At 42.4% G+C, this 21,936-nt stretch overlaps 1 protein-coding gene across 2 annotated transcripts in view; it reads right to left on the bottom strand.

The window, feature by feature from the left end:
- Positions 1-17,176, bottom strand: part of COL19A1 (collagen type XIX alpha 1 chain) — a 452,305-nt gene extending 435,129 nt beyond the window's left edge. The window contains exons 1-2 of one of the 2 annotated variants that reach the window (XM_070795674.1): positions 17,058-17,176; positions 1,612-1,738 (exon numbers count right to left, since the gene is read on the bottom strand). In XM_070795674.1, coding sequence (XP_070651775.1) covers positions 1,612-1,702 — 91 coding nt within the window. In that variant the 5' untranslated portion in view covers positions 1,703-1,738; positions 17,058-17,176. The remainder of the gene's footprint in view (positions 1-1,611; positions 1,739-17,057) is intronic. The other variant, XM_070795673.1, reaches the window with a different exon arrangement.
- Between the last annotated feature and the right edge of the window lie 4,760 nt (positions 17,177-21,936).

Raw genomic sequence — 21,936 nt, 5'->3', positions numbered from 1 at the left:
AGATGATCCTTATTCACACTAAAACTGGAAAACCATTTGGGTAGAGCCTTCAGATCATCATCAGGAACACTTATTACACACTAGCATGTGCCTGGAAACTGATGCACTCTCCTTTCTAGCCAAAAAAGTCCTATCCCCTCTGATTAAGTAATTACTTGCATTACCTGCTATGTCTCTTAAAATGAAGAGACATTAAAAAAATTCAGGAAAGTCGCAACATTATCAGAATAAACTCCCTGCCCTATGTACTATTTTTTGCCATGAGTCATTCCTGATTTTTCTGATAAAAGAAAGTGTTTCCCCCACCCCAAAAACGTATGAGAGCCACAGGATATCTTTGGTATGGTGTTAGCCACAGGATATTCAAACTCCCATGTAGATTATTTTATGAAATGTACCTCCTGCCAAATTAGTGAAAAATCATAAAGACTTACAAAATGTTCAAGAGACTCAGATGTGTTATATCTTTATAAGAGATTGTTATAAAGTCTCAAAAGTCTCTACTGGGGTGTGTTATAAACCTGTATATACCTTGTTAGCCAAAATTCTGAAAGAAATATTCAAAAGAATAAGCACAAGGCAACTCACACTCTCAGGACATATCATCATATGTGACTATTGTCAGAATTCATCATGTGTGGTCATTTGCACAGAAGGCAAGTCAAAGCTTCTTTTTGTTTAACAAATGGCCTTTCAGTGGGTCTAGTTAAACTTTATAATATAGAATGCATGTAGTTCAGTAACTTACACATACTCAATGTTCAAGAAAAGTTTTCCAAATTAGCCACTTGATCATGTTTAAAAATCAGAGATGGAAATAAATGTTTCAAATTGCCTTCAAGTCCTTTGGAAATATTTATGAGGTTGATAATTTAACAATTGCATGTAAATATTAGGGCTTCCCTGATGGCTCAGTGGTAAAGAATTAACCTGTCAAGGCAGGAGTCGTGGGTTCGATTCCTCGGTTAGGAAGATCCCCTGGAGAAGGAAATGGCAACCCATTCCAGTATTCTTGCCTGGGAAATCCCATGGAAGCGGAGCCTGGCGGACTACAGTCCATGTGGTTGCAAAAGAATCGGACACAATGCAGCCACTAAATAACAACAATTATCTATTTAGGTCAAAAAGTGCTTTCAAGACTGTTATTTTCCTGTTCACTTCATCTCAGACACTACAAAACTGACATATAATTAAGCTACATTTCTTTTTCTATTTTAGTCTGTTTTCACTTTTCCCTAATGAACATTAGATACATCCCTTAATACTAACTGGGAATGAGTTTCCATATTATAATATGAATAATTTAAGTAACATCATTTAAAGGTGAAAGGGAGAAATAGACACATGGATGCAAAATGCATACTTATATTTATAAATATCAATGAGATAAACAAAAGCTATTTAGACTAATACATACATTGAAAAATGTAAATTTAGGCATTCTCAATGTGTGACTTGAAGGTCAATGGGGAAAACAATAAATTCTTATCTATTTTTTACTTGTAGATTTAATCTATGTCCTCTTTAACTGTAAGATTTATTTTCATAATTTTTTAAAAATAAAGACTACAAATAACATTTGAAGACTGGACACAAAGATGACCTGGATACCTGGCTTGTCTCTGCTCATCACGGAAGCGGAAGCAGGAAGCAGGAACGCTGCTGCCCAGAGCCAAAGCCTCCAAGAGCCAGCGAGCCTCATGGCGCCTCTGAACCATGGGAACCAGTGGCCACAGATCTGCAACAGAACAGAATGTCTGAATTGAGCTAGTGTACGCAGTTCCTTTCATTATCATCCCCAGAAAATCCTCAGCACCAAGGAGAACACAAGAGATTTTCACATTATATATAATTATGTAATTGGATATCTGATTATATATAATTTGCTGTTGCTGTTCAGTCACTCAGGCACGTCAGACTCTTTGAGACCTCATGGACTGCAGCATGCCAGGCTTCCCTGTTCACCACCATCTCCTGGAACTTGTTCAAACTCATGTCCATTGAGTCAGTGATGCCATCCAACCATCTCATCCTCTGTGGTCCCCTTCTCCTCCTGCCTTCAATCTTTCCCAGAATCAGGGTCTTTTCTAATGAATCAGCCCTTCGCATCAGGTGGCCAAAGTATTGAAGCTTCAGCTTCAGTATCAGTCCTTCCAATGAATATTCAGGGTTAATTTCCTTTAAGATTGACTGGTTTGATCTCCCTACAGTCCAAGGGACTCTCAATAGGCTTCTCCAACACCACAGTTCAAAAGCATCAATTCTTCGGTGCTCAGCCTTCTTTAAGGTCCAGCTCTCACATCCATACATGATACTGAAAAGGCCTTAGCTTTGACTAGATAGAACTTTGTTGGAAAAGTAATGTCTCTGCTTTTTAATATGCTGTCTACATTTGTCATAGTTTTTCTTATAATTAGACACTATATATTAATGTAGACTTTATTATGCATGAGAAAGCTCTGAAAATATTTTCAGATTAGTTCCTATTTATTAATGTCCATACACCCTCTTATTTCTCTTCTTTGAAATCTTTTTAAAACCACACCACGTATACAATGATTTGTATATATATATCTTTATTGGGGGTGGTGGCAGGGGAGCTTCCCTGGCAGCTCAGATGATAAAGAATCTGACTGCATTGCAGGAGACCTGGGTTTGATCCCTCTGTCAGGAAGATCTCCTGGAGAAGGAAACGGCTACCCATGCCAATATTCTTGCCTGGAGAATTCCAGGACAGCGGAGCCTTTAATCCTAGTAAAACACAAATATTGAAATTTACCATTGTAACCATTTTTAAAAGTATAGTTCAATGCCATTAAGTACTTCACATTGTATATTCACCGCCACCATCTATAACTTTTCATCTTGCAAAACTGAAACTCTGTATCTATGAAACAATAGCTCATCATTTCTCCCACCCCCAGCCCCTGGCAACCGCCATTCTGTTTTCTGTCTCTACTAATCTGACTGCCCTAAATCACATATATGGGGAATCATGCTGTACTTATCTTTTTGTGACTTTATTTCACCTGGAGTAATGTCCTCAAATTTCAATCATGTCATAGCATGTGTCAGTATTTTCTTCCTTTTTAAGGCTGAATAACATTCCACTCTATGTACATACCACAGTTTGTTTATCCATTCCTCCACTGAGAGACACTGGGTGCTCCCATCTTTTAGCTATTGTGAATAATCCCGCAATGAACATGAATGTGCAAAAATCTGTTCAAGTCCCTGCTTTCGATTTGGGTACATACTCAGAAAGGGTCATATGATCATTCTAATTTTCTGAGGAACTCCCATACTGTCTTCCTTAGCAGCTGCAACATTTTACATTTCCACCAACAGGGAACCATGGTCTAATTTCTCCAGTCCTTGCTAACAGTATTAGTTTCTGGTTTTTTGCTTTGTTTCTTTTCTTTTTTTTTATTTTTTTAAATAGCAGTCATCCTAATGGGTGTAAAATGGTATCTCATTGTGGTTTTCATTTTCATTTTCCTAAGGATTAGTGATTTGAACATCTTTTATCTGATATTTGTATATCTTCTTTAGATAAATGTCTACCTAAATCCTTTGCCCATTTTTTAATCTGTATTTCTTGTTTTTTGTTTTTGTTGCATTGTAGAAATTCTTTGTATATTTTGGAAATTAATCCCTTATCAGACATGCGTGTTTGCTCAGTCACTTCAGTCATGTTCGACTCTTTGTGACCCCATAGACTGTAGCCAGCCAGGCTCCTCAGCTCATGGGATTTTTCCAGCAAGAATACTGGAGTGGGTTGCTATGCCCTTTTCTAGGGGATCTTCCTGACAGAGGGATTGAACTCACATTTCCTGCATTGCCACCAGAGAAGCCCCCTTATCAGTCATAATGATTTTCAAACATTTTCTTCCATGTTGTAGATTATCTTTTCACTCTGTTAATTGCGTCCTTTGCTACAGAGAAGGTTGTTTTGGTTTTTTTTTCATGTAGTTTAATTTATCTGTTTTTTTTTTTTTTTTTCTTTTTCTTTTCTTGCCTGTCCTTTAGGGCTTCCTTTGTGGCTCAACTGGAAAAGAATCTGCCTGCAATGCAGGAGACCTGGGTTCAATCCCTGGGATGGGAAGATCCCCCGGAGAAGGGAAAGGCCACTCACTCCAGTATTCCGGCCTGGAGAATTCCACAGACTCTACAGTCGATGGGGTTGCAAAGAGTTGGACATAACTGAGTGATTTTCACTCGGCCTGTCCTTTTGGTCATATGATTTATATTTTAAAAGTAGAATTATATTTTTCACAATTTTTTTTCTCTTCTGAATAGTAATCTTTCCTTCTATTTAAAGAAAAACAAAGGATATATGTAATGCCTATCTCATCTGAGCCTGACTTGGCATCATTTTTAACTTTAGTTGTTACCTCTCAAAATTGTTTGTCTTTCTGATGTAGGTTACTACTTTGTACATACCACAATAAAAATTTTAATAAAACAAATCCCTGTAATGAAAAACATAAACGTTACTTAAGCTATTTTTTTATATTGAAGTAACTAACATGGAAACATGAACCGGACATGGAACAACAGACTGGCTCAAAATTGGGAAAGGGGTACATCAGGGCCTCTTATTATCACTCTTCTTTAACTTCTATGCAGAGCACACCATGTGAAATGCCGGGCTGCAATCAAGATTGCAGAGAGAAATATCAATAACCTCAGATGTGCAGATGACACCACTCTCATGGCAGAAAGCGAAGAGGAAATAAAGAGCCTCTTGATGAAAGTGAAAGAGGAGAGTGAAAAAGCTGACTTAAAACTCATCATTCAAAAAATGAAGATCATAGCATCCCATCCCATCCCTTCATGCATAGGGGAAACAATGGAAACAGTGACAGACGTTATTTTCTTGTGCTCCAAAATCACTGCAGACGGTGACTGCAGCCATGAAATTAAAATACACTTGCTCCCTGGAAGAAAAGCAATGACAAACCTAGACAGCGTATTAAAAAGCAGAGACATCACTTTGCTTTGTCATCATTGTCTAGTCACCCAGTTGTGTCTGACTCTCGAAACCCCATAGACTGTAGCCCACCAGGCTCCTCTGTCCATTGGATTCTCCAGGCAAGAACACTGGAGTGGGTTGCCATTGCCTTCTTCTTACTTTGCTTACAAAGGTCCATATAAGCAAAGCTATGGTTTTTCTAGTAGTCATGTAGGTATGTGAGAGCTGGACAATAAAAAAGGCTGAGCGCCGAAGAACTGATGCCTTCGAACTGTGGTGCTAGAGAAGACTCTTGACAGCAAGGAGATCAAACCAGTCAGTCCTAAAGGAAATCAACCCTGAATATCATTGGAAGGACTGATGCTGAAGCTGAAGCTCCTGCTTTGGCCACTTGATGGAAGAGCCAACTCATTGGAAAAGATCCTGATGCTGGGAAAGATTGAAGGCAGGAGAAGGGGACGACAGAGGATGAGATGGTTGGATGGCATCACCGACTCAATGGACTTGGGTTTAAGCAAACTCTGGGAGATAGTGAAGGACAGGGAATCCTGGCATGCTTTAGTCCAAGGGGTCTCAAAGAGTCAGACTCGACAGAGTGACTGAACAACAACAAAAACATGGAAACAGACTGCAAGTAAAAATATAATGGTCCTCTCAGTATATTTAATTGCAGTATTATTAGAATAGCTATCGTAAGAGTTTTAAGTATACAAATCATATTATACCATTTTTGCCATAATTCAAAGTTTGCTGCTGCTGCTGCTGCTGCTAAGTCACTTTAGTCGTGTCCGACTCTGTGTGACCCCATAGACGGCAGCCCACCAGGCTCCGCCGTCCCTGGGATTCTCCAGGCAAGAACACTGGAGTGGGTTGCCATTTCTTTCTCCAATGCAGGAAAGTGAAAAGTGAAAGTGAAGTCGCTCAGGCGTGTCCGACTCTTTTTGACCCCGTGGACTGCAGCCTACCAGGCTCCTCCATCCGTGGGTTTTCCAGGCAAGAGTACTGGAGTAGGGTGCCATTGCCTTCTCCAAATTCAAAGTTTATTCAAGTCAAATAGAAAAGAATGCATGACACTAAAGGCTAGATGTTGTCAATAGACACTCTCTAGGAAAAAAAAAAAAAACTAAAGCCACCATCTTTGATATTCTGCCTGTGCCAAATACCTAGATTAGCATTTTAAAATTAATTCAAGATTTAGATATTTCTGCATGAATAGCTAGAAGCAGTAATTTCAATATGAAAACCACATGTGTGGTTCTAAAAATCAAACAGCTGGTTTTATGCTTATTTCTTTTGAACTCTTTCATCCATCTACAGTCATAATCCTCATATGACTTTACAAACTTATCCCAGCTATTATTTCAAGTCAGTTGGTAGCTGTTAAAACAGTTTTATTTCAAGTAAATGAGCTCACAAATATTGATCTCAACTTCAGAGATATGCTTGATTGTTTGCATTTTTAACCAAAGTGATTTTTATGAGTTGATAAATTAGCAGTGTAGTACAGTGTTTAAAACTTCATGCCTAGGCTCTGCCTGGTTATGGACACTATGTAATTTCATCAAGACTTCATTTATTCATCTGAAAACTGAGAATAATTCTACAACTATATCACTTAACACATGGAGAAAGCATATCACAGGGCACTGAACACAGTAAGTGTTCAACAAAGTTTCTGCTATTATAATTGTTTTACTCCACATATGCATAAATAACAAGTGAAATTTTATGATTATATTTATCTATTCAGCCTGAGATTGATAGCAATAACTGAAGAATGGAGAAGTGCCAAAGCATCCTAAAAATCTATGTTCATTGAAGCTTTGGTCCCTGTTTCAGGAACAAAGAAGCAGAGAGCTATAGGCGTAAGCATATGAGTTCAATCTTGGGGTTTCCCAAAATATTCGAGTCACTTGGAGGATAACAGTACTTAATTTCAATCTCACTTATTCAAAATGTTTGAAGAATAGACGTTATATTTAGTTGGCTAAATGTTCTAGTTACTAAAGAATTGCCGTTCCACCACTCTATTGAAATGTTTCTGGCCAAGTTCACCAAAAACTTGAAAGAAGAATCCTTTTCTCCCGGTGTCTTAACTCCACCAGCTGACCCCTCCCTCCTTGAAACCCTCCCTTCTCATCAGCCTCCCTCCCTCGCCTTTGCTGGTATTCCATCTAAATCCCCTTCTCAGATTTTTTTTTCTACCTGATTTCTTAATGATGGTATCTGTGGGAGTCTGAGGGTATCTGAATGGTGGTATCTTGTTCTCCTCTCTCTTTATAATGTCTCCTTAGGTCATCTTACCGATTCTCTCTGCTTTAAGCAGTATCTGTCAGATAATGAATCTAAAATTCACGGCTCCAGTCTAGCCTTCTTCTCTGAACTTTGGATTGTGCATCCAGCCACCCACTCAGTAGTCTCTCTCAGACATCACACAAGCATCTATATATATCTAACACCAAACTAAATGCTTGCTTCTTGACTATGCTCTTCCTCGCCTCCATAATTCACCCTCATCAAGACGCTCCAGTGAGAATCCTAAGCATTCTTCTGCCTTCCCTACTGCCGTCTCACGCACCCCCATCCAACAAGGGGCATCAGTGCTACTCCAAACACCTCTGAGAGCCACACACTGCTGTCTGCGCCTCTGCCGCTTGCCTGGCTCAGACTGCCCTGATGAAGACTCCTCCCCAGCCTCCTCACTATTCCCCTCCACTACAGGCTCCTGAGCAGGTTTGCTCTCTACACAGCGCTGGAGAGCGTTCCTTAACATCAAAGTCAGATCACGTCACTGCCCATCTCAAGCCCTTTCACGGTTTCCCATCAAATTTGGAGGGCTTCCCTGGTGGCTCGGGAGTGAAGAATCCATGCAGGAGATGTAGCAGGAGCTGTGGGCTTGATCCATGGATGGGGAAGATCCCCTGGAGAAGGAAATGGCAACCCACTCTAGTATTCTTGCCTGGAGAATTCCATGGACAGCTCACGGGGTCTCAAAAGAGTCAGACATGGCTTAGCAAGTAAATAATAGTGGTCAAACTTGGAATGTAATCCAGAAGCCTTCCTATGGCCTAGAAGGAAGCCCCGATTAACCACCTCTCCAGCTGATGTCCTGTACCTCAAATTCCTTGACTTTTTCTAACTTCAGGGCCTTTGCACGTGCTATTTCCTCATGCAGGAATGTGTTGGGTCCTGTTCATCCTGCATCTTTCAGTTTAAATATTACTATGCGGAAGAGCCCTTTCCTGACCAATAGATGCTCTGGCCCTGCTATTCTCGAGCTCAGACTCTTCTGTCTGTACCCAAGTTTATTGCCCTCACTCTACTCTAAACTCCTTCAGGGCAGGGACTAAGTGTCTTGTCCATCACTATATCTTGGTGCCGAGCATAGTACCTGGAAAAGCGGAGCCTCAATAGATATTCTTTGAGTTCAAAAGTACTGGAAACTGCCAACTTGCAAATCTTGAGACACAGTGAATTACACTTAACATTTTAATCTCTATTAACAATAACTGAATATTTTATAATTATTAAGGCATTTCAGAATCTTACGCTATTTCAAGGGTTATTATACTGTGCATCATTCCTTTTTGTATGCTTTTAATGTGTTTGCTGTTGGGGGTTTCTGTTATTCCAGTCTTGATTAGAGATGTACTCCACTCAGCCAGGAAGATTTGAAGAAACTTTTTATCAAGGTCTCAAAATGAATCCTTGTACACTTAGACACACACACACACCTTTCCTAGATCCTAACCCTTTGCTGCAGGCAATTCCAAGGTCGACTCCAATACAGTTCTCAAGGGCACAGCCCCCTCTGAGGTTTTCCTGGCCCTCTCCCCCAGTTCCTCCCCACTCCTCAGACTGTTCTTTGCTGTCCTCCACCCACCTGTGGGGCCTTTCCTGGATCTCTCAATTCTGGGCTGTGCCGCCATCCAAAGGTCGCCTTCCTCATTGAAACTTGCCTATTTTCTCTGCTGTCCCCCCAGACCCCAGCCTGCTGACTATCAAGATAGTTTCACAAATGCATTTAGGCCAATGTTATCATAGTTGAATGTGTTACTCTTCCCAGGTAAGATTTAAACTTTAATTTTCAATATAATGTTTTAGTGATCGAGTGATTTCCCCAAATCACTTTTTTTCAAACTTGTACAAAGATGGCTTTTGATGCATTTTAAGAAAGATATGGAGATTACTGGTCAGATACATGGTCTTGTTTTCTGAAGCAGAATTTTTTTTTTTTTTTAGAATTTCTTTTATATATGTTATTTTATTTAATACTCATAATTAGTTGAGAGCCATGCATGCTGGCTCTTAACATTAGCGGGTATAAGGCAAGAAATCTATATTCCATATGTCTAAATGTTTAAAAGTCAAAACTAAAGCTAATAAAACTGATAAGAAATGTGTGTTTCCTCCTTTCCTCTTAGCACATATTTCATGAAGACTAAAAGTCAAGGCCACGTTTAGAACTGAACAAAGCATGCTGCAAGGATGCACTGGCCTCTGGCCTGGACCAAAGCTCCCGCTGCTTTGTTCCCTGTTCCTGCCTCCACGCCATTCACTTCATGGCAAATAGATGGGGAAAATGAGGAAACAGGGTCAGATTTCCTTGTCTTGGGCTCCAAAATCACTGCAGACGGTGACTGCAGCCACGAAAGTAAAAGACGCTTGCTCCTTGGAAGTAAAGCTACGACGAAACTACACAGTGTATTAAAAAAGAGAGACATCACTTTGCCGACAAAGGTCTGTATGGTCAAAGCTATGGTTTTTCCAGTAGTCGTGTACGGATGTTGAGGGTTGGTCTATAAGAAAAGCTGGGCTCTGGTACTGGAGAAGACTCTTGAGAGCCCCTTGAACTGCAAGGAGATGAAACCAGTCCATCCTACAGGAAATCAATACTGAATATTCATTGCAAGGACTGGTGCTGAAGTTAAAGCTCCAATACTTTGGCCACCTGATGAGAAGAGCTGACTCACTGGAAGAGACCCTAATGCTGGGAAAGATTAAGGGCAGGAGGAGAAGGGGATGACAGAGGATGAGATGGTTCAATGGCATCACTGACTCAATGGACATGAGTTTGAGCAAGCTCTGGGAGAGAGTGAAGGAGGAAAGCCAGGCGTGCTGCAGTCCATGGGGTCACAAAGAGTTAGCGACTAATGACAACCTGGCTCCATCTGCACCACGAGGGGCTTCACTCACACGTGTGAGAACTCACCAGAAAGCTGAGCTTTGTCTACGGCGCCTGCAGACGCCTCTCCTTGACTGCCCCTCTGGCCTACGAGTGTTCATACCAGTGCTTAGTCTGTCTCTGGGAAGGGGAACCCGAGGAGGAGGTTGCAAGATTCTGCAAGAGGACTGAAGGCCAGTTGGTCAGGGGATGCCAGGATCTTAGGCACCTAGAGCCTGGTCTAAAAGCTCTGGCTTTGGGTAAGGGCGGGGTCCCTGATCTCTGTGGACTCTTTCCCCTGAGAGCAGGTGCACAGACAGAGCAAGGCCATGTCAGAGCCTTCTAAAATGTAGGGTCCAGAGAAGGAATTTTCTTGCCTGGCACAGACATGAAACTTTAAATGTCATAGTGAGGCTCCCTGAGTCCAAGCCTAGGTTTGCTTAACTGAAAACCCTCTGCTGATATACCATGATGATTACTATCAGGATATGAGGCAGACCTATCACATCCCTATATGCTTCCTTCTCAGATTTTAGCTCATCTCCATCAAGATTCTAGCCAGACCCTTCAGTTTCTTCCCAGCACTGCAGAGTACCAACGTCACCACTGTACATGTGCTTAGCACAGGGCGTCTTGGGCAGACAACACTCTTGGAGACCAGGAGCCCTCGCACATCATCCAGACAGCCCTGCCTGCAGTGGATTTCTCACTGCCTTAACAGCAGAGAGATGGTGGCTGCCTGAAGGCTGGACTGTGACCTCCACCCACATCCCTTGTTCTCACTCTCCTTTGCCAACCAGAAACATTTGCAGAGACTGGTTGGGTTTAGGGAACTTTAAAAAGCCACTATCCTTTAAACTTCCTTAATCCAGGTCTTGAAATCCTAGAAAGCAACTATTGAAACCAAGAACATTTGAACTAGGACATAGATTTTTTTAACTTCCTTATTAATCCATATTTGTGTACAGAGAGCACAAAGAAGATAGGAGGAACACTGGGATATCTGAATCCTTCATCCCATCAACAGGATGAGGCCCTATACTATGTGCCTGTGGGGATACAGCAGTGAGCCAAACAGTCCCTGGGTCACTCTGATCAGGGAGATTGCAAGTAAACAAACTCTTAAGTCCTCTTTGAGAAACAGACAGTAGGAAGCAAAGGAACACAGAATAAGTAGACAAAGTGACGGAAGGAACCTTGCTGGATAAGATGGTGAAGGACCGCTTCACAGGAAACCAAAGCCAAACTTCCTACAATGGAACATGAAAATTTTACTGTTGTTGTCATTGTTCAGTCACTGAGATGTGTCTGACTCTTTGTGACCCCATGGACTGCAGCACAGCAGGCTCTCCTGTCCTTCACCATCTCCCAGAGTTTGCTCAAACTCATGTCCACTGAGTTGGTGATGCTATCTTAACCATCTCATCCTCTGCTGCCCCCTTCTCCTTTTGCCTTTAGTCTTTCCCAGCATCAGGGCCTTTTCCAATGAGTCAGCCCTTCACACATGGCAGCCAAAGTATTGGAGCTTCAGCATTAGTCCTTCCAGTGAATATTCAGGGTTGATTTCCTTCAGGATTGATTGATTTGTTCTCCTTGCAGCTCAAGGGACTCTCAAGAGTCTTCCACAGCACCACAATTCCAATTTTAGATGCTTTTACATCTAACAGTTAACGATACTTGTTTTACATCTCTGAAATTTGGCTTTTGCTAAAGGTTTAAAGCATTAGATCTAACACCAAAATAGAAAATAATACAGCAAAGACAAGTGAAAGAAAAGAAACAAACAAAAAAAAAAAACAGAGGAGAAAATAGAAAGGGAACACTGATTCATTTTACATAGGCTGCTAAATGAGCAACACAATATTCTGACATAAAAAAGCAGGCTTTGGACTTGCCTGGCAGTCCACTGGTTAAGGGAACTTCCTGCAGGAGGCTTGAGTTCAATTTCTGCCTTCTGCCCATACTTGTAGAGCAGCCAAAAAAAGAAAAAGAAACCATGGCTGGATTTGTGAAATGACTGTGAGAACCCCTGTTTTCAAAGCATTCATTACAAAAAGAAATGCCATGTGAGTGGGGAGTGGGTTGATTTTTAAATCAAACCTTCCTGACTATCCTCCAGTGTGCCTATACATAACTCCACCAAGGAAATCTGGCCATACTGTTATGAAGAGACACATCTTGTAAATAAGCAAAAGCAACAGGTGTTACACATTTGTTCTTTTACCAATCTTTAGACTCTATCTTTAGTGAAGCTATAGTAGAGTCTATAACCTACTGTACAAAATTGGCTGGCAAGTCATGCCAATACAGTTAAAGTTCCAATTTCACAATAGCACACATACATACACACAAAAAATCCTTAAGAGCTTAGGACTCATTCTAGCTTATTTCATAATTTTGCCGTCAACTGTAGTCATGAAATTGAAGTGAGTTTGCAGAATGTACTCATGAAATTGAAGTGAGTTTGCAGAGTGTAGTCATGAAGTTGAAATGAGTTTGCAGAGGTCTTTTGCAGCCCTGGTAAAATTTCTGCCCTTCTTACATTTGAGGGAAACCTCTTGACATTTTTAATTACAAGCATCATCTTTAACCTAGGAATTCAAGTAAGAAATTTCAAAATCATCTTGAATTAATTCTTCATCCCTTGTATCAGATCTCTATCAAAGTCTATAAAGTCTACTTTCAAGACATTTTTTGAATGCATACCAAACTTCCCCATCCTCCCAACAGCTGCTTTAGTTCACATCCTCACCATTTTGATCCTGGAAAAGTATGATAGGCTTCAGTAATCTCCTCTCTTCCAGGCCTTTTCCCTGGAGCCCCATCACCCTACTGCTCAAGACTTCTATTTCTAAAGCAAAGACCTGGCTTTTGTGCTCTGCCATCTGAAAGTCTCCTAGTCCTTTCCACGCCTACTTCTCAGGGAGGCAGGCACCCAGGGCTGTGTTACAGCTGGGCCTCAGGTCATCCGACCAGGCTCATGTCCTGCTGCTTCCTTCCAACGCACTCTATTCCATCAAACTATTCCCAGTTCCCAAAACGTTCCAGGCTTCTGAACATGCTGGAATGTTCTTCCAAGTTTTTCTCCATCTACTCTGCCTTCCACATGTATTTCACACTCTACGTCCTCTCTGAAGTCTGCAAGTCCCATCCTGGAGCTCATCACCTTGCAATCAACCAGAACTTAGGACCCAGCCCTGATTCAGCTTGGGCTACACTCCTTTGTGGTAACTTGTGGACATTCTATCTCCTCTCTGTACTGAATACCTTGAAGAAAGTAGACTGCATCTGATATCTGCATTTTGTTTCAACTTGGCATTTTATGGATCCTTATTTGATCAGTTTGTAGGATGAATATAGTCTAAGGCAATACATGTGGGCTAAAACTAAACAAATGAAAGGTTGAAACCAAGTAATAAATATATCCATATAGAGATTTAACAATTACAGCAATATATGGATAAAGTGAAGAGTTACAGAGAAGTAAAGAAAAAACTACTAAAAAGAAGGCTCAGTGAACATAATTTCAGTTATTAACCAGTGATATTTTACAATTTCAGTGAAACAAACAAAAAAATACTTTAAACTTGTCTTCCTTTACTGAAAACATAGCCCCTGGTTCCTAATGTTTATATTTCTTAAAGCTGATCAACTCTATCACATTTTTTCAAAGTTCTGTGATTTCTCCTGTCACTTCAAAACTAGTGCCAACTTTCCAGGGGATCTCCAGGCCTAGGTTACCCTTCAGCAGGTTTAAGCAACTCTCTCCACCCTCAATAACTGTTTCTTTTATTAATTCACTTCTCTGAACGACAGTTGTTGCCATCAACTTTCTAGATACTATTCTCAATTTGACTGTCATGACCAATCTAGATTTTGTCAGATTTTAATTCTCTAGCTCTGCCTGAAACAGGTATTTATATATCAGTGACTCAATGCCACTTCAAATTTTAAATAAATATATTAATGTTTGGGGGGGACTTTCCAGGTGGTACAGTGGTGAAGAATCCACCTGTCAATGCAGGAGATGCCAGAAATGCAGGTTGGATCCCTGATTGAGGAAGATCCCCTGGAGTAGGAAACTGGAACCCACTCCAGTATTCTTGTCTGGAGAGTTCCACAGAAACGAGAGCCTGGGGGACTACAATCCATAGGTCGCAAAGAGTCAGACGTGACTAGCAGCTGAGCACAACTTTGCCTAATCCATCAACTTTTCTTGATGTTTCCATTTGGGAGCCTCTACCAACATTCTGATCAACTACTCTCGCCTCTCAAGATCATCTTTGATTTCTCCCAGAGAGAGATCAGAGGAGCCTGGGCCCCGAGGCCTGCGAGGATAAGACAGGCCTGGGGTTCCGCTCTGTTCTTTTTTTCAGTATCACCGTTGCATCTGCCGTCTTTGTACCATTTCCAAATGCAGTGTGCGGCTTCCTCACCTGGTTGTCTCACTCACGGCCTGCAGAGCCACACCTTGTGTGCCTCTGGCCTCTCCGGCCTCCCTTTAGTCTCTCCTGGGCAGGGGCTCTCTGCTGTCCTCATCTCAGGTTTCGCTCCAGCTTGGACTCTCCATCTTACCAGGCAGATGACGGCTGGCCCCCACCTCTAAGCCTCCATGCATGCCTTTCCTTCTGACTGGAATGTCCTCTGCTCTATTCTGCTAAGCCTCCGTATTCTCTGCTGCTTTAACATATACTCCTCAAGGTGGCCCACCCCAAATATTTTTTTCCAGCATCCTCTTCAGGTTCTATATGAGCATCTTGCTAGCTCTATTTAGTTTCTACTCCTGCTAATTTTTCATTCTTCACTTGAATTTGTACTTATGATCCCAACTGGCCATACAACCATGGTTTCTATCTCTTTATCTTCTCCTGCCTTTAAGACGTCCATTCTGTGTACCCCTCAGGCCTTTCTGTCTGCTGGGGAAATAAATGAACTAAAATTGCAGCAGGAAAAAATTAAACTGAAGGACCTGAAAGTAGATGGGAATTTTTCATTTCTAGAGACTAGCAGGGGCTTCCATCTGTCTTAGGTGGTTTCCTTCCATGATGATGATTCAGGCACAGAGATAATGTCCCAACTGTGAGAGTAATCACATTGGGTTTTCTGTTACCTTTTTGCTCTTTCTCTGACCTTTTCTTACCAGGTTCAGGCTCTCTCCCCTGCTCCATGGTCCACCTTCTCCCTCCTTTCTCAGGAAACCCCACTTACATTCCTGGCCACTTCTCACAGAAGCACCTACCTGTTAACTTTCTCCATTTTCTATCTCCCCAGGGAGAGAATGAACTTTCCACCCCTGAGGATCACTGTCTTCTTTCCCACTCAGAAGAGAGATATTCCTGAGGAAGGGACTTTTAGGGGTGTTTCACAGCATCTGAGGACCTAAACATCTCCCTTCCAGCTCTGGATGCTCGTATCAAAGATCTCTACTTCGGGAGGGTCCCGTTGTCTCTCTATGGACCAGAAGGAGATGCTGAAAGACTCACTTAGTTAAGAGGTTATTTAAATCCCTTAAAGAACAACAGCGGCGCTCGTTTTGGGCAGAAGAAGCAACTTTGGTCGGTCCCTGTGTGTGTGTGTGTGTGTGTGTGTGTGTGTGTGTGTGTGTGTGTGTGTGCGTTTGTAAGGATGGGTGGGAAGGGGGCTGATGAAGAGGGTCTATCTCTATTATTGGGCAGATTTAAAATCCTTTTCCGCGTACGAACCATCCTCACATCTGGTTGCTCCGCAGCCTTCTCCTTCAGGCCAAAGAGGGAATCAGGTAGTCTTGGGATGGGGGTGGCGGGGGAAGGCGGGGGGGTGTGAGCGGGAATGGAGGCACCGCAATGTATTCCTTTAAGCTCCCAGTTCGCAGTCCCAGAGGACTCGCCGGTGCAATCCCGGGATGGCGCCCTTAACACTCCAGGCATCTGCAGGATACGGGGTCTCCCGCAGCCCGCGTCCCCTGCGGCTGGGTTCCGGAACCCGGCTCCTCGCATCCTCCCGCGTCTCGGTGCCTCCTGGGCTGCCGCATCCCGGCCCGTCCCCGCGCCGGTCGGCCCACCGAGTCGCCTTCGCCGTAACCCTCTCGGGGCAGCTTTCGCTTCCAAGCCGAGCGCTCCGGATGAGCTGGGCTGCTCGCGGCCGCGGCCGGCTGGGTTCCGAGCCAACAAACTTCTCTCCGACTCCGCAGCGCGCGGGCGGCCGGCCGGAGCCGCGGGCTGCGCGACCATCGGGGCGCCGGGCCAGCGCTCCGGGACGAGCGGGCCCGGGGAGCCCAGCCCCGGGACCGCCCCCCCTCCACTCCCCCCGGCCGCGCCGCAGCCTTGAGAGCCGCGCTCGGAGAAGCAGCCGCAGGGCAGAACCGGTAACCGCGCGGGGAGCCGGCGCCGCAGCCCCGCGCCCCACAGTGTACGCCCCTTCACTGTCTCCTCGCTTTCTAGGCGGGGGACGTCTCTAGACAGAGATCAAACAAACAAACAAAAAAAGCTCTAACGGCACGGGTTTCTTTTGAGTGGATTTGTTTTCTGCGTTTCTCCCTGGAGATTTTTTTTTTTTTTTCCCCTTCTGTATTCGGTGTCTTGACCGCATCAGCAGGGCTCTCAGTTCTGCTCCACAGACAAACAGATCCGGCAGAAGCACCTAGAACTAAAGTATAAAGCCCGCAGCCTGCAGGGTGGGCACACACGAACACGACCCACCAGCATCTACGCAGCGCGCTCAGGCGGCCCAGTCGTGCCCACAGGGCGGCCTCCCGGGCTACAGCTACCTACGGGAATGCGAAATGGCAGGTGTGCGTTCCGTAAGCACCCTGACCCACCGACGAGCGGAGCCCGGCTTTCAGATTTTCTGGGGAAACGGGTGCGGCGGAGACGCAGAACCGCGAGGGAGCGTGCGCGCGGGGGAGCGGGCGGGCGCGGGGTCGCGGCGCCGCGCACTTACCTTGGCCGCGTGCGGGGCTCGCCGGCCGGCGGGCGAGCGAGCGCGAGGCTGAGCACCGCGGCACAGAGCGCCCTGCGAGTGGGGCCGGGGCGCGCGTCGCTGCCCTTATTAGTCTCTCCCCGGGTGACCCTCCCACTCGTCGAGGACGAGGACTCCGCAAGACGGGACTCCGCCAACTCGGGCCCGGGTTTTCCTTAATTACAGCTACGTCGCCCCAGAGCCTTGCAGGTTTCCGCTTTATCCGCTGTTTCCCATCACATAGAGAAGGCTGGTTGCAAAGGCTTCGAGTTTCTCACTTGCTGAAGTGTCATCCAAGTATGGTATGCGGCGGACATTCGAAGGTAGATAACTGGCTTTTTAACAGATGGACTGTGAAGGGACATCATTTCTGTTTCATTTTGTGCTGTTATATCAGTTTAGATAAAGTTAATCAAGAGAGGCTGTTCCGATCATGCTTGGATGTACAGAGTTGTGTGCTTTTGTCTCAGACTCCACAGAAGTATTTTGTGATTTTAAATATTGTATCTTTCTATAGATCGGCGCTACAAATCCTGAACTCTTTGGGGCCCCTTATAACATGTGAAGGTTACACTTTTTAGCATATTCAGTGTAGGGGCATGTATGTAGAGTGTGTGTATATATATATATAGAGAGAGAGAATATATATATATATATAGTAGGTATACATATGTATTGTATGTACATATATGTGTATTTGAAAGAAAAGTTAAACCACTATCGAATTCAGAAAAGTCAGGCATTAGAAAACAGATAAATTGGTTTAATGTTCAGTATTGCCGCAGTTGACAAAATAGAATAAATTGTAGTATTGATCCATAATGGTGAAAATCATTAAAGTTAAAAGTTATTTTAAAACCATAGCAATAGGTTTTGTAAATGTCTGGGTTCACAGGTCAGGAAATTAAATCAGGCTGGGGAAAAAAAATTAAATGTTAAAAAAAATTTTAGAAGATAGCTCCTTTCCATTTCATTGAAGTGCAACTATGAAGAGTCAGCTAGTAGTTTTTAAACCTGTCTCTCATCCTGACCAAAACCCCTGCTGCAAGTTTTAGTCTGGCATCCCTAATGATGCAAACCATGTTCCTATGTCAGAACTTGAAAGCTCCTGATGTTTTGCTTTCCTGTGATTTTCATCACTGGCTTCTGGTTCACTGTGGAAAGAGGCCAAGGAGGGAGGCTGCTGCATGAGTCACTACTCAGATGGCCACCCGAAAACGCAGGAGTCCCAGACCTGCCTTAGACTTGTGGTGACCTGTCTCTTAAGTTTTTAAATAGTATTACCCCTCTTTGACTATTTTTTTCTCCCAAAGCAATTGTACTTTACTTTTTAATTGAAATAAAAGCATCCAGGTTTTACTTCTCCCATAGACTATTAACTTTACATTTACATTTAATTAGTACTATTTTTTAAATAAGGCTTTAAGTCTACTTAACAGGAAGCTTGAAAATTTGCCTCTAAGTTGTTCTTTAATACAAGTAAATCAGCTTCATGTTAGCATTATTTTCATAAATATTTTAATAATTTAATAACCTTTAAGAGGTTTTAAAACTAGCCAAACTTACATTTTTGCTTCTATCTCGAATTTCTCATTTTCCTACTCAAAGTATTGAACTAAGTAAGAGTTTTGAAAAAAGTGAAAAATAAATACAATTAAAAATGATTATCTGTTGCTTCCTTTGTCCCTAGATATGCCAGCATCCCCAGGTCAATAAATCCTCCTAGGTTTTTTTTTTTTTTTTTTTTTTCAGGCAAGTGTTTGACTCTGGGCTGTATTTTGTGATCACACACTATTATATCCCTAGGTTTAGGTCTTTTATCCAATTCTTTTCACTGAATTTTAAAGTGACTTCAAGTCAAAAGATCCCTTAACCAGGCATCTTTTATTTATCTAACCCCAATACAGTTATAAACTATCAGTTTTCCCATTTGGTTCTGAAGCTACCGCTGGCGAAGGAACATCTGAAAATAATAGGAGAATCTGACAGCACTTTGAATTCCTGCAAACAGCTTGCAGGATTTCTAACCCCCAGTTTAGCTGTATGCATGTGTGACAAAAACTTTTTTAAAGATTTCAAAAACAAACTGTTTTCAACATTTATGGCCCATGGGAGACACGTTTAAACCAGTATTTTTATGCCTTAAGAGAGCTAAATTCATTTGAAATGCATTTTTTAAAGCTCCATATTTTTAATTCCCCACCTACGTAAATTAAACAATTTAACACTGAACTACATTTTGATGATTGCCCCATAATAAATGTAAAGATTATGTGTTTTCTAAGCCTTGCTTATCAATCACTTCTGTTTTCTCATGGCTATTTCTTTTTCCTTTTCTTCGTTTCTGTGTACTTCTATACTCCCAGCCATGTTGCTTTGCTTTTTCCCTTTTGTAATTTCTTTCGCTTTTCTCCCCTTTTATGGTTTCCATTTTCTAAGAAGAATTTCAGTATTGCCCCAGCTAACTTCTTAGTTACCACACCATAAGGGTGTTCATTTTCTATTGAATGGAGTGCCCCAGCCATACATGACTCCTCTACCGACCCCATGGAATTCTTCAATGCGTCCGTAGAGGAGGGACAGACGTCACTGTCAGCTGTAATTACCAACTCTAACTTGTCACCGAGAGTCTGTACTTCCCTTTCTATTCCTTCTAAAGCCAGTACTATATATGATATTAATATCATACAAATAAGGGTGAAAAGAAAGTAGTCGGATTAGTTCAAAATTTTTAGTAAACAGCAAAATATAGGGCATTTAAAATTTTTTCAATGCTATTTTTATCATTGTTTCAGAAAATGTCCTCATAGAGAAAATAATATTCCACTGGTGGTTGCTATGTTTGCTTCCGTTCCTGGAAGATGTTTAGCTCCTGACATTGACTCAACTTAGAAATGAGAGGAAGAGGTGATCACGGGTCTGACTTTCACTTGGTTTATTAGACCCTCTTCCTAGGGATCGGTGACGCTGAAAGGAAATATGTTAAAAGACAAACGCCTGACTGGAGAAAATGTTTATTAATACACACCCGGCTCTCAAAATAAAATTTTTTTAAAGAGAGAGAGAGAGGGAATCCCAATAAAAAAATAGGCAAAAAAAAAAAAAAAAAATTATGAAGAGACAATTCACAAAGGAAATACAAATGGTCAGTGAACACATGAAAAATTATTCAACTGAATTACTATGCAAAAGAAATGTACATCAATACAGGAGTGATTTTTGCTCCCCTCATTTTGACACGGAGAAGGCAATGGCACCCCACTCCAGTACTCTTGCTTGGAAAATCCCATGGACGGAGGAGCCTGGTAGGCTGCAGTCCATGGGGTCGCTAAGAGTCAGACACAACTGAGCGACTTCACTTTCACTTTTCACTTTCATGCATTGGAGAAGGAAATGGCAACCCACTCCAGTGTTCTTGCCTGGAGAATCCCAGGGACAGGGGAGCCTGGTGGGCTGCCGTCTATGGGGTCACACAGAGTCGGACACAACTGAAGTGACTTAGCAGCAGCATTTTGACAGGATTAGTATTCTCAACACCAAAAGTGGGGACACAATATAGTTGCCCTTTCAAAAGGGCAAATTAGCCACTTGTATTAAATGCTTTAAAAATTGTGCATCAACTCTGCCTCACAAACTCCTCTGAAATAGTAGCTGTGGTTACTTCTAGGTTAGGATTATGGGAGATTCTGATTTCTTCCTTTTGCTTATCTGTAATTTTCTACAGTGAACCTGTATTACTGTTGTAATAAAAAATACAACAAACACAAACAAAGTGGTGTTTTATATATCGCCGACAAATTAACAAAGTGATGGGGTTAAGAGAACTGAGAAATTTTCTTACACTTAGCCTAGTGATTTGACTAGGAAGCAAATATTAATTAAACCATGTCTCCATTCAACATGTATGTTTGAACCCCTCTTAAGCTAAGCACTGTAGAATATACAAAGATAGGTTGGATATGAGCCCCACTTCCTGGGGTTGAACATTGGGTAAGAAAGGGAAGATGTATATGTACATAGTGACAATATGAAATAAAAATATAGCATGTAATGAGCAAAGTAGATCTAAAATGTGGGGGAGTTTAAAGGAAGGGGAAACTGTGGCCACATGTGGAAGCATCAGAGTCAAAAGATTTCAGTGAACAAAATACAGTTGACCCTTGAACAATGGGGTTTTTTAACTGCATGGGTCTACTTACACATGGATTTTTTTCACCAAATACATACTACAGTACTACAGAATCCCATAGTTGGTTGAATTTGTGGTCACAGAACCAGAGATTTGGCAGACTGACTGTAGAGTTATATGCAGATTTTCTGCAGAAAGGAGGTTCAGCACCCGTAACCCTCCCACACTCCACCCCCACACACGTGGTTCAAGGGTCAACTGTACATCCATTTTTTGTCCTTCGCAGTAAATATACTGGCGAGTCATCCCAGCATCCCAGTGCTGGAAGAGGCATTGTCAGTAAATAATTATATGTGAAAGGATGTAATAAATAATTATATGTGAAAGGATGTAACTATTTCTGTAATAAAGATTTGTAGAAAGAACCAACAGAGAACAAGCTCATTTCTCTCCTTTTCAGATGAAGGACGTGAATTGTCTTGTTTCCTACTGAACTTTCCCTGAAATTCAAGGCCATCGACAGTGTAACCTCCACCTTCTTACCTCAGTTCCCTTAAATGCACATGATGCCCAACCTGATCACATGTGACCACAGAATGAATAGCCAATGCTTTCTCACTGTCTCTAGTTTCGGCAGCCTACCAAAACGCCAGGGGGCTGTTGGAATCCTGCTTATTTGAGGTTGTTCTATAATATAGTTCCTTCCCTAACCTCTCCCCACCAAACAGACCC

This window comes from Bos indicus, chromosome 9, assembly GCF_029378745.1.
Source record: "Bos indicus isolate NIAB-ARS_2022 breed Sahiwal x Tharparkar chromosome 9, NIAB-ARS_B.indTharparkar_mat_pri_1.0, whole genome shotgun sequence".
In the NCBI taxonomy this organism is placed as follows: domain Eukaryota; kingdom Metazoa; phylum Chordata; class Mammalia; order Artiodactyla; family Bovidae; genus Bos; species Bos indicus.
The sequence above is the reverse complement of the archived record's forward strand: the minus strand, read 5'-3'. Positions and strand labels throughout refer to the sequence as shown.